This window comes from Argiope bruennichi, chromosome 8, assembly GCF_947563725.1.
Source record: "Argiope bruennichi chromosome 8, qqArgBrue1.1, whole genome shotgun sequence".
NCBI classification, from domain to species: Eukaryota; Metazoa; Arthropoda; class Arachnida; order Araneae; family Araneidae; genus Argiope; species Argiope bruennichi.
Window position 1 is genome coordinate 55,746,885 of NC_079158.1, and position 16,650 is coordinate 55,763,534.

At 28.0% G+C, this 16,650-nt stretch overlaps 1 protein-coding gene across 7 annotated transcripts in view; it reads right to left on the bottom strand.

Moving 5' to 3' along the window:
• LOC129980961 (dedicator of cytokinesis protein 9-like) overlaps positions 1-16,650 on the bottom strand; it is a 74,689-nt gene that overhangs the window by 33,871 nt on the left and 24,168 nt on the right. For 5 of the 7 annotated variants that reach the window (XM_056091497.1, XM_056091498.1, XM_056091503.1 and 2 more), the window contains 5 exons: positions 14,142-14,171; positions 6,545-6,730; positions 5,259-5,456; positions 3,892-4,038; positions 3,549-3,632 (listed from right to left, as the gene is read on the bottom strand). In XM_056091497.1, the coding sequence (XP_055947472.1) occupies positions 3,549-3,632; positions 3,892-4,038; positions 5,259-5,456; positions 6,545-6,730; positions 14,142-14,171 (645 nt within the window). The remainder of the gene's footprint in view (positions 1-3,548; positions 3,633-3,891; positions 4,039-5,258; positions 5,457-6,544; positions 6,731-14,141; positions 14,172-16,650) is intronic. The other 2 variants (XM_056091499.1, XM_056091504.1) reach the window with 1 other exon arrangement.

Below are 16,650 nucleotides of genomic sequence, written 5' to 3' on the forward strand. Positions count from 1 at the left end.
TCACAGTCGTACACGAGAAGCAGCATAACTTTCACATTGCTGGGGTTCTGAAGAAATTTCAAACTTCAAGGTGACCCATAATGATGCCATTCGATTGATTGGCGTTTCAGTTTTGGCTGGTATGATCTGGTCAAGTCTCATCCAGCGTAATGATACGGTGTAAAAAGCCCCTCCTTCGCGCTCATACCGCTTCAGGTGAATTTGAGCAGCATCATATCGTAGCCATTTCTGCATTTCCGTCAAATGATGTGGAACCCATCGTGAAGCAATTTTTCTCATGCCCGGGCGTTCCTTCAGAATGTGCAGCACAGTCGTATGCATAAATCCTGCCTGTTGGGCCAGCTCATGAATGGATTGGCATTGATCACTGTCCATTAGTGCGGCAACATCATGCACTTTTGCTTCGCTGACACTAGGACAACTTGGCCGATGCATGTCAAACACATTTTGGTGTCCTTCATTGAAGGTTTTTACCCATCCTGCAACAGTTCTATACACTAAAGCAGATTTCTTCGCAAGCCTCTTGAAGCCCTACATGACATTGTCATGCTGTACGACCTCTGGCACATTCAATTTTTATCCAATTTCGTTGTTTTTGTTTTGAAAACATCCTGACAACACTTACTTTAGACTACAAGCTAATACAAGGATCAGTTCTTCACGTCACTCCGTTTGCATGTGACATAGGAAGGACGAGTTTTTTTGCTGAGAGTTAAGATAGGTATGTAGCTAACGTGTGGTATACGTGACATTCTTTGGTTTTGTTGCATGGCGTTTTTACAGCAGTGTTGCCACTATTAAAGTTCCAACCCTCGTATATAAAATTAATTTGGACTTATCAATTAACTTTGATGAACTACATTTTAACACAGAAATACATCATATTACTTAAATTGAACTTGAGTAATAGTGAGTATTTGGAGTGTTTAACTATATTCAAAGTGGTGAAATCAATTGGAGATACTCAGATAGTTTAGAATCTTAACTCTGTACACAATAATATTTTGCATCTTTATTATGTTCATTCTGATTCGATCTTCTTATGAATGATTCTTAAACACTTTCATTTGCTTTTAATTCTAACTTTCAAATTATAATCAAAACTATTTGGCTTAAATTCATTTTTCTGTACTATTCAACACTTAAAAGTGTTCTCTCATATTTTCGACAAGATAATCACGTAAACAATCCAAACATACAAATGATTTCCAAATTAAGATTAATCAATTCGGCCAGAATTTTCGCTAACATAAACATTATATATATATATTATATGCAAAAACAATTTCTTATCATTTTCAAACATGCATAAGAATCAACTACTTTACAGTTACTTGTTGCCATATATATATATATAAAAAAATAAATAAAATGCAAATTAAAGTAAAATTTTAGATAAAAAATTAAAAATACATAAATAAGATTATACTGTAATTTTTTAATTTCTCATTCAATCCAAAAAAGACAATATTAAAAAGATCTTTTTTTTGTTTCAAAGCAGAAAAATAAACTAATCAAGATCTAAAATGTTTCTTACATTTATAATAGTTAAAAAATATATTCATACGTCTTTTGGCATTGAAATTACCTTTTATAAGTCATTGAAAAAGGAAACTTTTAAGAGTTGTCTGTAAATTTATAGATTATCACTATAACAGTATTTTACAAAGAGATATTCAAATTTTTAATTTTTTTCAGAATGGTGGTTCAATTAACCAAATTCACTATCACTGAAAGGAATATAAGAAAAAAAAATGTTTATAATAACTTAACTGAATTATTGCTATTGCATTTATATGAAATGTCTATACAATGCTTTTTGTTCTGTACATCTTGAAGCATATTTACAGAAATATGAATGCAAATCAGGATTTCCAATGTTTAAATTGCATACCAATGAGCATTATGGGGAGAAAGTTAAAAAATTTTGTTAATGAGTACACACAATAAAAAAAAGTTATATCTGTTGATGAGAGGGTTCTCGGTATCATGCACTCCATAATTTGATCCAATATGAACAATACAATGGATGGCCAATCTTATAATGCACAGCAGTTATTGAATCATCAAACCTTAACTCAGCAACTTTTGTTCTGATTAATGTTTTCTGATGACTGCCAATTATTTGCAATTCAATTATATACAAATCTGAATGTTAACTCTAATCATTGTAGTATGCTTTTTGTAGATAATCCATGTCTTGAGTAATTGTGATATATATTTTTCAAAAATGTAATTTGTAATGCATAATGAGATTTTTTTATATACAGTGTCTACTCCAACCAGGACCCATTAGCTAATTTTTAAACTGCTTTAGACAGGAATATATTTCCAAATGGTTAAATACTCCAAATAAAGTAACATTTTATGTTGAGCCAATAAATATATTGCAGAAAAATATTATAAAATCTAAATTTTTATATTGTCTCCCAGACCCTATCAGTTATAATAAGCAAAATATTTTAAACATCCTAAAATTTTAATTAAAAATAATCCCATTTTCTCTGATTAAATCCAACCTAATAATGAAGCCCTGCATCCCTTTATTTTAGACCATTTACCAATGCTTCAGGCAAGATTCCCTAATTAATGCATGATGTTTTCCCTCTACATTTGAATGGTCTAAAATACCGAAATCAAAACTTCATAATTCGAATAAGTTTTTGTGGTAAAAGAGTGGACTTTTTTTTCATTTAAAAATCTTACAATGTCAAGGATATTTGATTAAACATGTCTAACAAAATCAGAGATTGTTTAAAAAGATAAAATTCATTAATTTTTCAACATTATATTTATCAGCTTAAATAACATGTAATAAAATAGTTTATTAGCATTCTTCTAAAAAGAACTATATACATACTTCAAATTATTAAGCAATTAGCTCGAGAACTATGATTAGAGCTGAGACCTCAAAATGCATGTCAAAATCATATGTGCTGTTATAGTCTTTCAAAGTGAACAATTTAAAGCAATATTTTTATCTGTAGTGAAATAAATATAATGGATAATTTTTTTTCTAGAAGTCTTATTAAATGAAATCTACCGATTATGGACACCATCTAAATTTTTGCCAATATTTAAATTTTCTTTTTGATTGACCTGAACAATTTTTTATTTGAGGAAAAGAAATGCCTTGTTCTTATTAAGATTGGTTTCAAGTTTGGAATCAAAACATACATTTATATCATTAAAAATAAAACAGAGCAGGAAGTTTTTTTCCCCATTGCATTTTGAAAACCAAAAATCTGTCTTTAAACAGGGATGAACATTCTTTATTTAAGAAAAAGTTTTGTAATTGTCATAAATAATGCTATAAAAATTTTGTATTAACCAACATTTAATGCATTCCTCATTTGTAACATTAATAATTTATATTTAAATCAAGATCTTTTTCTTCTCTAAAAAGAATAAATTTTTGATGATAAGAACAATATATTTCTGATATGAGAAATTTAGAGCACAGAGAAATAATTTAATGTATATATATTGTGACTAAAAAAATTGATATGTCATTAAATTAGAAAAATACAACAAAAGAAAAGTAATACCTTTACATCATTTGGCACAAATTTTTCTAAGTAGCTCTTTATTAATTTAAAAACAAAGCCTCGATCCATAAGAGACAGACATTTCTGTAATAATATGAATAAAGTATTATTTCAAACAAGAAATTATTTTTACTATTCCTTATTTTCTAATATTATAAACATTTAGAGAATAACACATTTACAGCAAAACCACTTTTAAGATTATATTTAAGGATTCTAATCTAGACACATATTAATTGAAACAAGAATAATATGATTTCTTTAATAGAATTACATACTAGAAGAACATTTATGTTTATTTAAAAAAACAAAAAAACAGAACAAAATAGTTAATATGATATACCTTTAAAAAGAATGCAAGGCTAATATTGGCTTGCTTTGTTTCAATTGGAAGTTCCTTATGCTTCTGCAATATATGAGGAACAAGATTCTCAACTAAGCTCTTGACACATAACTGATAATCTGCGGGAAATCTTTCTTGTCGAAGCATCTAAGAGAATCATAATCATATAATAATCAGTAATAATATAATAATCATTTTATAATCAGTTTATTCTACTGAGTTATCTTGAGCAAATAAAAAAAGTTCAATATTGGTACACTATACTCAAAAACCACCTGTTCATAATCCCAATCTGAAAAATCATCTGCATCACTTTCACATATAATTGCTATATTCCTGCTCTGTTTCAACTATCCTTACTTATCCAGCGTCCGCCATACATACAGTTGGGAGAACACATATCTAATCTTGCTATTCAATGGTAAAGCTCACCAACAAAATTTGGCAAACTGTTAGTCAAACCAGAATATTTTTTTCCTTTTTAAGCTACAGGAAGAGCAAAAATGTTATAAAATAAATCATAGTGACAAATTCTGCTAGAGCTCAGTTTTCTCTGGATAATAATGAATAACAATAAATACAAATGCAAGATAATTCAGGATAATCAAGGAAGTGGCTAATGTGAAATATGTTTTAAAAAAATCACACTTGTCCTTCAATGTTCAAATATAACATGTAGAAAGGGCACACGTTCAAAATAAGAGAAAATCGCTGTCATTAAAAATGCAAATAAATTTAATAAAAACAGCAAATTATTTTGTTTATATTAATTATCTTTAATCTTTATTATTTATTTTAAATATTATAAAACTTTGAAATAAAAGTGTTCTCAAATTTACTACCGATTGTTACCATTTGCATAGAATTAAAATTTAATTAAATTAATCAATTTATAATTAAGATCTGAAAAAATTTACTCTTTATGCAGCAGTGATCTATTAAATAGAACATTGCGCACTTCTAAAAAACAAAACTAATTATAAATGGAAAAAAATAGGCATGGATTCACTTTTAACTTTCCTTTTTAATAGCAGATTGCAGTTTAAATCAAACAGATTCATAATTTTCAATTATAACACACTATGTAAAAGCCTATGTATTATTTTCATCTATAGCAGTGTTCAAATCTATAGAAGTGTAAATAAAAAAATTACTGAATTAAAAAAAAAAAAGCAAGAAGCATTTAAGCATTCATAAACAATTCTGGTTTTGCTTGCAGTCATTATTCACAAGCATAATAAATAAATAAAAAAGAAGTTGCCTAGATATAAAAGAAAGTTAAAGGCATTGGTAGAGATACTAATATTGAGAGGTGAATTCTATTGAATTATAAATAGATAGTGCAACTTTTGTTTATAAAAATTTACCTTTATTCTCTCAGTTGACAGTAGATGTTGAGCAGAAGATTTGTTGATAATTTGAAAGAAAAACCAAGAATGTCTCAAGAATTTATTTATCATCAAAAAATCTGTATTAGCAGGTTTCAATACAATATTCAAAGATTTCACTAATTCTTCATGAACAACTCTCTTTCTCACTGTCATCTCTTGTGTTTTGAAGACATACTAAAAAAAATTGTTGCAAGAATAATGTCAATTGTAGAAAGCTTGATTAAGAAAAGAAATATATGTCATTATGAAAGACTTTTAAAAAATGTAAAAAATATAGTTTGGGTCAAAAAACAAATCTCTTGACCATGTTCAAAACTTTGACAGCTTATTCTTTTTTCATAAATTTCACAGGAAAGTAAACATTTTCATACAATTGAATATCTATTAATAACAAAAATGAGTGTGCATGTATCAGCACTCAACAATGTAGACAGTTTGATCAAGATTGACAAAATTTGATACAAAATGTTTGAAAAGTGGTAATATATAGCTTTGCCATTTTTTTCAAAATGTTAAATAATTATAAATTAATTAAAATTTTAATAAAAATTGAAATTTATAAATTAATTAAAAATGATTTTTACATAAAAATTAGCTCTTAAGTCATATCAATTTTAACTGTTTTACAATTTTTTCTTCTATTTTTATTAACATTTTACAAATCTCTTCACTGTTGCAATGCAATTCAACCTCCACTAATGTTATTTCCATAGTTAGATACTGCACACTTTTTGCATATTTAGAAACTTATTTTGTTAAAGCTTACCTTTCTCGAGACTTTAAGGTTATTATGGTTAAGGTTTTACTTCAAAAATAAGGAATGACTGACAACAGCTTCATACATTTATAAATACTGATGCTTTTTCCTGTCATTTATTATGTCATATAATTTATCATTTAAAAGCTTATTAATCTTCAGGAGCAAAAATCTAATAAGAATTTTGTATGAATGCAAGCAAAAAAATGTAAAACTAAAGGAAAATTTGATGCATTTTAAATGTCAAGCTGCCTTTGCATAGTAATAAATATTTGCATTTAATAATAAAGAGAAAAGAGAAGAAAAGAGATAATCAATAGTTTTAAATTATTCAGTACCAAATATATTGACAAAAAATAAACATTTATTCTAGCATCAAGATCACCCAAATAAAACAGATGCAAATAAATTTACACTATGAAATTACAGACATACAATTTATTTCCTTTAGGCTGTATTCTTGATGGGAGATAATGGATTTTAAAATTACAACCAAAATATTTACCTGAACATAAGTGTGTAGAATATCATTCTTCCCAGCTTCATGAACACCATGAACAATGTGTATAAGGACTCTTACAGTGTTTAAGGCTACATCTTCATTTGATGTCATGACAATGAGATGAAATAACTCATTCAACAAAGTAGGTAAAAAGTGGATTATTGTGCTCATATCTACAGCATGAAGAGTCTATTAAAAAAAAAAATTAAAAAGATAGAAATGAATTAATACATAATAATTTTTCATGACACATGAAAATATCATTCTGATTACTGTTGGTTTTAAGTTACTAAAACAAAAAGAAGTTAAATAACTGCAACCTCAAAATTTTCAAATTAAATAATAAAAATGATTTATTAGCATTCATTTATTAATAATTCATAAATAAAGTCTTCCAAGAAAAATTAATGTATTTTAAAATACCTTAATTTTATGTTAACTAAATTTTAATCAGCTGTTTGAGCATTGGAAACCCATTATAAATCAAAATAAATAATACTAAGAAATTTATTTTAGTATACTTAGCAGTACAATACATGACATAAAGCCACCTATTTGCTATCCTAAAATATGCCAATCCAAAACAATTTGTACTTAATCTCTTCAATTCACAATGTGAAATTATTGTTTGTATAAATATAGTTCTACATTTTATAAAAGCATGCTATTAGAATGAGCATACTTTGGATGCACCTGAACACTTATATTCAAGAAAACCTATTTTAAAGTTACCTTTAACAAATGATCTCATACATCAATTTAAAGTGCAAACAATAATAAGTTTTAGAAACATACAAAAATTTGTGAAAAATCTGTTTGTAGGCAATATATGTGAAATTATATTACTTCATTCATTCAATCATTCCAAAGAGAACTGCAAAAGACATGTACTGTTTGTGAATGGATATATATATAGAAAATATGCTCCAATGAATTACAGGTTAAGAATATTTCTGACACAAAGCAATTTAATAATGATTTCAACAAACATAGTAAAAAAGCATTTGCATTGAAAAAGATCTTAAGATACTCATTTGGGAGCATTACCTAAAGATGTTTTCCACACAAAACTAGAACTGACTGCTGCCCTAAATGTTTATCAAATACACATTTAAGAAATATCTGCATGAAATGAACATGGTTGGAAAGCAAAAGAGAATAAAAAATGAATAATAAATAAATTAAAATAAATGGATTGAGAAACAACATTGAAAAGTCAAGTCTAAAATGCTGTATCACAGACAAAATGAATTTTTTACATGAAATTGTTATGAGAGATGAAAATTGACTTAGTTATGACACGGCAAGGAAGTGTTTAGTCAGTTCACGGACTGCCAAACAATATGACATAATCTATTGTACATTATAGCAATAGTATTAGCAGGATTGTTAAAAATAACAATCAATTATTTGAATACAGTATTGAAGCAAAAATGCTCAGAATATGTGAAAATGCACACTAAGATTGTTTTCAAATAAGAAAATGTACACCCACAAAATTTAAGATCAGACAAAGAAACTCTAGAAGCATTTCGCTGAGATGCACTATTCTCTAGATATTATGTTTTAAGATGTCCTTTATAATTTGAATAAATTTTTCATTTTGATAACAAACAAAAATAAAATCTCTAGTTGTAAACAAAGATGAAGTCACATTTATAATTCACATATATATATATATATATATATATATTTATAAGATCAAATTTTCATGATATAAATATCTGTTCTTGCTATTAATTTGATACATCTATCTCATTGTGTAGATACATCTAATATTAATTTTTCACATCTAAAATTGACAAAAACATATAGAAATTTAAAAATTATAAATAAAAAGTATAATTTTCTTATTTAAAGATACAACCAACAGAAAAATAAATAAATCATTATGAACAAACTAAGGGTGAGGGAGAGGAATCTTTATGATCATAAGAACAGCTCACAAGGAAAACATGCATTTAATTTTTAGGATATGAATTTAAACAATTAAAAATATTATGGGAAATTCACGAGAGGGACCAATACATCATGTCAGGCTAATACAAAAATGTCACATGAAATATAAAAACTATTAAAAAATAACAGTTACTGAATATTTCCTTTCCTTGTATTTTTATTTAATTATTATTTTTTAGACTCACTGAGCAAAAAGCATTTATTTTCATATATAGAATATGCTAATCCACATAAAACACTACTGTACAATAATATTATTAATAAAAAGTTTTATTGATTATCAATCAGTCCAAAAATACAGTATGATTGATTACAGATCTATCAACAATCAGTCTGCTATATTGTTATTTTTAGAACATTTTGAAAAAAAAAAAAAAACTATTAAGTATTAAAATATTATTTTTAAAACCCATCACATATTAGCAAGTATTTTATCAAGGTTATTAGCATTGTTATTAATGACAACATTCAAAGAGATATTAGCAAGATAATTATGAGTTAAATAAATACATTAAAATACATTTTAAGCATAATCTACTTAATGAGTTACATTAAACATTTAAAATCCAAACAGTCCTGCACTACTTTAATAAAAGATATATATATATATATATATATATATATATATATATATATATATATATATATATATATATATATATATATATATATATATATATATATATATATATATATATATATATATATATTACCAATGGACTAACTGTGCAGATGAGATCTAAGTATATTAAAGTTATCTAAAAAAATTTACAGCACACTTCAAGAAAGTGAGATATCGCATGTTATACCTTGTATGCAATAATACATCGTTTCAGAGTTGAAAAAATGAATGCAGCATACAAGTGATCATCCAAGATATTTTATGAATCAGAATATAATATATTACTTCTTTTAGATATTCCCATAGGGAAAAATCCAATAAAATCCAATTTGATGATAGTGACAACCATGCAATATGTTCAATCCAGTAACACTGAACACATTTTCAAATGATGACTGTTCTTTTGAATAACAGCAACATATCTACCATCCTTTTTAAATTTTTCTTCTTTTATAAGCATATTGGGTGAAATTAAAATTTTAAAATCCATTATTATTATTTTTTTTTAAATCTTTTCTTTTTAGCCATTTTGTAATTTTTTGAGATTTGATAATACTTATTTCTCTAACAATGGATATGATATACTTTTTTTCTACATTTTTCTTACAACTAAGAAATGCAGAGGTATGGATTTTTTTGCTGATTATTTTAATATATGAGAGTATTTTCATCCAGCACAGTCTGTCCAGTAATATTTGAACAGTTTGTATATATTACCGTGAAAGACCGAAATCAGAGAATGTTGACATTCACCGGTGCATGTCGACAAACACCAAATACGTCGGTGAAAGATCGAATATTTCATTACATTCTTGTACATTCGGACCCTCACCGGAGTATGTCGACAATCACAGATATGCTCTGGTGGAGGTCAAAAAGAGAGGAGCAGACAAAGAGGCGACTGGCTGTTTCTCGCCAAATCCTTTGTTCTGGTGGAGTCTCCCACCAAATCCTGGCAACTGGCTGTTTCCAGCCAAATCCTGGTGACTGGCAGTTTCCAGCCAAATCCTAGCGACTGGCTGTTTCCAGCCAAATCCTTTGTGCTGGTGGAGTCAGTCAGCTTTGTCAGTCTTATGCATATGCAAGGTTCAATGGTGAGAGCAAAGTTTTCTTAATTTTTTTTTCTGATTTCCTGATTTATACAGAATGGATATTGCAGTGAATCGTGATCTTTTTCTTGAAAAGTTAAATGTATTAATTGCGGGTAAACGAGAAGACAACTGCTTTTATTTTTCTCGAGAAAAGTACTCTAAAATACTTTCTGAAGTGGTTTTTGCTAAAACTAAGTGCAACACATCTTTGGATTACATACGATTAAAACGTTTTGACGTTTTAAAAATTAATGATGAAGAGAAGTTAATGGTACCATTAAAACCAGGAGAAACGAAAATAAATTATTATGTTACCAATGAGGAATTGTTCAGTATACTATATGAAGCTCACACCAAGACAGGCCATGGAGGAAGAACACGTATGCTTAAAGAGTTGCAAAATAAATACAAAAATATTACATATGAAGTTGTAATGTTGTATTTAAATCTATGCAAACAGTGTCAAATGAAACACAGTGCACCTAAGAAAGGTATTGTGAAACCAATGATCAGTTCTGAGTTAAACTCAAGATGTCAAGTTGATCTGATAGATCTGCAGTCAAACTCAGATGGTGAATATAAGTTCATAATGGTGTATTAAGATCATTTAACTAAGTTTGTCCAGCTACGACCTTTGAAAACTAAGAGGGCTGAAGAAGTAGCGTATCACGTTCTTCCAATATTTTTAACATTTGGTGCTCCAGCAATATTGCAATCAGATAATGGTAGAGAATTCCGTAATCAAGTCATATCCGAAATATGCGCTATGTGGAAAGATGTTAAGATAGTTCATGGAAAGTCATTCAGTCAAACACAAGGCTCAGTTGAAAAGGCCAATCAGGATATACAGCATATGCTAACTGCATGGATGAACGATAACAATAAAAATAAATGGTCAGAAGGTTTACCCTTTGTTCAATTTGCCAAGAACACTACATACCACGAAGGAATACACCAAAGTCCTTATGAAGCCATGCTTGGCATTAAAGCGAAAAGAGGCATAGCATCGTCTTTTTTGCCTAGCGAACAAATCGCAAGTATCGAAACTGAGGAACAACTTGAAGAAATCGCCAATACTTTTGAAACCGAAGAACAGCTTGAAGAAACTGGTAATACTTTTGAAAAAAAATTGAGAAGTGGTCAAACCGAAAACCAAATTCCAAAGAAAAATATTGAAGAGGACTTGCAATCTACCACGTCTTCACATCAAGTTCTGAATGAAAAACACGAGTTAATTTCTATAAAAAGAGCGGCCGCGAAAGAGAATCTTCTACTGCAAACAACAAAAATGTTGCGAACCTCACAAAGCAATTTTCTCCTGCTGAAATTGGTGATACTGTACGAATACAAGTCCCTGATGTCGACCGTGGTCGTACAGATAACCGAAATGTGTTAGCGGTTGTTGTTGGAATCGAAAACTCCCGACTTCTATAAACTTGCGAATGAAAATGGCACCCTCAAGCAGCTTTACACACGTAATCAGTTCGAAATTTGTAAAGAAAAGCTCCTTTCCATAGATAAGATTTCTTTTCAAGAAATTTCGCTGAGAGAAGCAGCTGCAGCTAATTCGAGAAGCGGTGGGCAAGGCTATACACGCTGTCATTGCAAAAGGAAGTGTTCCACAAATAAATGCAGTTGTAAAAGCAAGGGCCTCTTGTACAACTCAAAGTGTCATACTAGTTTAAGTTGTTGCAATAAATAAGATTTGATTCACATAATTTAGTAAGTTTTTTTATTACTATTATTTTATTTTCTCATTTAGAACGTACTGTATAATTAAGTAAGTTTTTTACTTCTATTATTTTCCTTTCTCATTTTGAAATTACTGTGTGTTTTAAGTTCTTAGTTACTCCTCTCACAAAGAGAGGCGAAAAATTTATCACGACTGAATTACGGAGAAAAAAATATAAATCTCGGACATGTTCAACATTCACCATTAGTGCATGGTGAATGTCGACATTCACCGGTGAAAGTCAGAAATAAGGGTATTTAGCTAATATTTCGGACATACACCAAGCGACTATGTGTTTGTCGACATTCTCCAGATTTCGGTGTTACACCGTAACATATACATATATTTCTACTTAAAACTACTCATTAATAATATTGAAAAGTTTTACTTTAAAAAAAATTAACTTCATTCATTATATTTTAAATTATTTATAATTGGCAACTCTTTGTAATTCTAAACATCATCATGAATTATAACGCATAAATAATGCAATATTTTATGAATGATTATATTAAAAAAAAAATGTTGGCAGATGAAAACCATAAAAGGAACATTAGTTCATTTCCATTTTGTAAGCTTTATACTTCTTGTTTTACAAAATCTATATTAATTTCAAAGTTAACAAAAATTAAGGCACAAAAGTTAATGTAATAATTAAATAAAATTAAAAATAATAATCAAGAAAAATTATAAATACCATTACTTGAGGTGCAGCAGTTTTTGATGTAATCTCATTTCAAAAAGTAGCATCAATTAGTAAGAAAGCAAAATAAAATATTAGAGAATTGATAAGCGAATAAATGTTCATAATTAACCTGCCATATAGATAGGCATGATGCTGCATTTAACAAAAAGAAATATAGAAAGAAAAAAAGAAGGAAAAAAAATAACGTGCATATAAAAGCACAAAATGTTAGTTCGCAATATTTTTGAACATTCTCAAGAAAGAATGCAAGTTAAAACAAATACAAAAATAATCCACATGCAGAGAAAAAAACTGATAAAATAACTGAAATAAAATAAAATTATAAAATCAAAATTACATTATAAACTAATTAGATCACAATATTTAACGAGAACAGTTTTAAAAAATTTTACTTACAATAATTTGTGAAAAATCTCCTCTTCAAAATTTAGAGCTTAATAACATTCGATAAATGTCACAATTTAATATCAGAGATCTAATGTGCACACTAACAAAAAAAGTGCAGTAGGAAAAAACCATGCAAACAGCAAGGGTTTTAATTATTTACATTTCTAATAGCAAACTACTTTGACTAACTCTTTGAAAGACAAAACTTCACAAGATATTTAAAACCATACCTATTTGTAATATAAATTTAATAAATCATGATTATAACATTATAATAACTACTTTATAAAACTAATTTTTTTTAAAAAAAAGTTATATGTTTTGAAGCTATAACTGATATAACCATTCAAAATTAATGATTCCAAGCTTCCATACACCAGCAAGAAACTGACTATAATGTTTATAACATACATCAAACCTGCATGACAGTAAAAGTGGTTTTCAAACACATAAACAAATTCTACAGCACAGACTCTGCCACCAGATCTATGTACTTTTTAATTAAATATTTCTGACTGAAAATGTCACTAAACATCTATTATAGGATTCCATTTTGAAATACAAAGGATTTTCTACATCCCACTTATTTGAAAATATTTTGTAAAAGAATTAACATTTTTTAAAAATTGATAACCAAAAGCATTTTTGTTAATGAAACTTAAGGGTAAGAACTTTTTAAAGGGGAAAAACTTCAAGATATTCAATTTAAGGCATTCAGTTTTTAGGAGCAGAAATATTGTTCAAAGGAACTCTAAGTATCCAAATATATGATTTCTTAAAATCAAAAATGAAAAACATATTTTCAAAATTATGAAAAGTACATGGCAATATTGTTGAGAGATATTAACTATAACCAATAATACAAAATTACCAGAGTTTATACAACATTTCAGAACAGAAAGTTAAGAGCAAAAACCATGCAGCAACTACATGCTTTCATTTTAATACTATCAAAAAGTGCTAAATGCTGGTTAGCAAATGCTACTATTACAGTCCTGCTTTGTTTGCTACGTAATCAGGAAATAATTGCATTTTGTTTTCAGTAGCAAAAGCAAAATGGTCAGTAATATTGCCAATATAATACATGCTTTAATAATAATAACCTTTAAAGTCTTCGTCATTCCATGTTGCACCTACAAACCAAACAAAAATAAATTTTTAGCAACATAATAAATTTTATAGCAGCCTTACGCATATTGATCCAAAACATGTTGAAGCTGTATAAACATATAAGAATGTTAGCAGTTAGCTTTAAAGAAAGTATAATCAAAATTTTAAAGCTGTATAAAAAAAAGAAAGAAAAAAAGCTTATTTATTTGCTTATTTCTTTTTCTTGCCATTTCTCTTCTTTTGTTACAGTCATTTATAAATAAAACATTAACATCAATAATACATATAATGTTAGGTTCTAAACTGAACATTGTGTTTTTTAAAAATGTTTCTGGCTAAATTAAAAATGAATTCATTGATTTATGAAATAAAAATATGTAGTACCAATTAGGGTAATTAGGAATGAATTTACAGAAGATCTCAATTCTTCAATTTAAAAAGTTCTTAAAAATAGGAAAATAAGTATAATATAGTGTATAATAATGTCCTGAAGGGCTCATTAAACAATGCCTCTTTTTCCAAATTAATTTATTGACTAGACAACAATATTCACTATTGCCACAGTATGTTCCCAATTATCCGAGAAAATGTTTTTTTAGCTTCAGAGAATTGAACTGAATTGTTGAAAATATATTTGTAATAAGAAATTACTGTTTGCTGCCTCAAAATTTATTTTATCATCTATTACCAACTACTTTAATATACTTTTTTTAAAAAAATTATAGTCCATTTCATAGAATATTGCTTATAAACTGAAATAATTATTTAATATCTTCAATTTGGTTTAACTTAAAATCATTTTATTGCCAAATTCGTCAGGAAATTAAACTTTACAAAAAAAAGTAGTTGAGCACTAATAAGAAGAAAAAGAAATAAGAGAGATGCGAAAACTTATTTTAAAATAATTAAGAATAACAGCTCAGTTAATTAATGAAAAAATAGAGCTTCCATTTCAAGTAGAATGTTTGATTTTCAAATCAAAATTTTTTTATCTTACATTAACATTATTTGAAAAAAAAAAAAAAAATCTATTCAGCGATTGGACTTTATAGTATAGTTTTATCTAACTTTCAACAATTGTAAATTATCATTTATGAATTCTTGTTTAATGGAAGTTCATGATTGATTGGTGCTCTTCAAACTTATCCCATTCAGCTGACCACCATCATCTCAGACAAGCAAATAATGGCCATTTATTCTCATGCCTTCAGCATAATCCATCGATATATATATATTAAAAATCAATCATGGTTGATTAGTGTTGCTACTTTCTCCATTTCCACAATCTATTTTTTTTAAAATTGAAAAGTGTTTAAATCATCATCTTCATCTTCAGAATCATGCTCCCCCCCTCCCTTAATGCCAGTCTCTTTGTTTTATTCTATACTTGATGTCAATCAGTGTTAAATCATTTTTAATAACCAGCTTTCACACATAAAAAAATATTATGTATGTAGGTGACATGGTAGATATTTCAAAAATCAGTTTTTTTTCTTCATTTGCCATTAAATAATAAAAATTAATGTCCACAGGACATTACCATGTTCCTCCTTTACCTCCTATTTTATAATAAATTACCTCCTCTGTTATACTAAATAATATAGGAAGTTTTAATGTTATCTCCTATTTCATAATAAATTATTCAAAATGTATGAAAAATATAAGTTGTTAACACACCAATTTGTAGCTACCCCAAGATGAAAATTGTCAGGGGCAATTGAGAAACTCATTCCGTGTTTCAAGAGAAAATTTAAAATTTAAAATTAACTTTTATCCATAATCATTATATCTTAAACATCCAAGAAATGTATAACATAGCACCTTAGTTTACAAATAATTGATGTACTGAATGAAAAATAACACTTGGAAAATCTTGTTTGCATTATTTTGAATGCAGTTGTAACTTAAGTAAATAAATGTTAGAAAAATTTACTCAAAAAAGTGAGAAAACAGTTATTGCCATCCTTCTTAGTACTTTGAAGAAGGCATGCTCCCCAACTTGCTAAGACCTCCTTGAGGCATACTGTAGTCACTGTTCCTGTTGCCTTCATACTAAATGCATATACTAATTAAAATTTGACAAACTGCAGACAATTGTTTTTATTACATAAATTTACTAAAGCCTACACATCTATAAACCAGAAAATAATTCCAAACTAGTATGCTGGATTCCCTAACATATTATAGATATTATAGTCTGTGATTTGCAGTGCAACTAGTTGTTAAATTTGTTGTTTTTTTTTTTTATCCCCTTTAGATCGAACACCAATTCAAACCAAGTCCAAGAGATCGAATCGCATGATATGATTGTAAACCAACTCCCCCTCATTCACCAGCTGCCTCACAGAGGCACCAGTACATTAAATGATATGAGGAGGATAAGTATTGGCCAAATAATGGCAAGAGGTATACATCTTTTGGCCTCTGATGAAGAAAAGACTTTGCATATGGCCAGACCTTAGCCTAGATAAGAACGTTTGAACACTCCTTGGACTGGTGCAC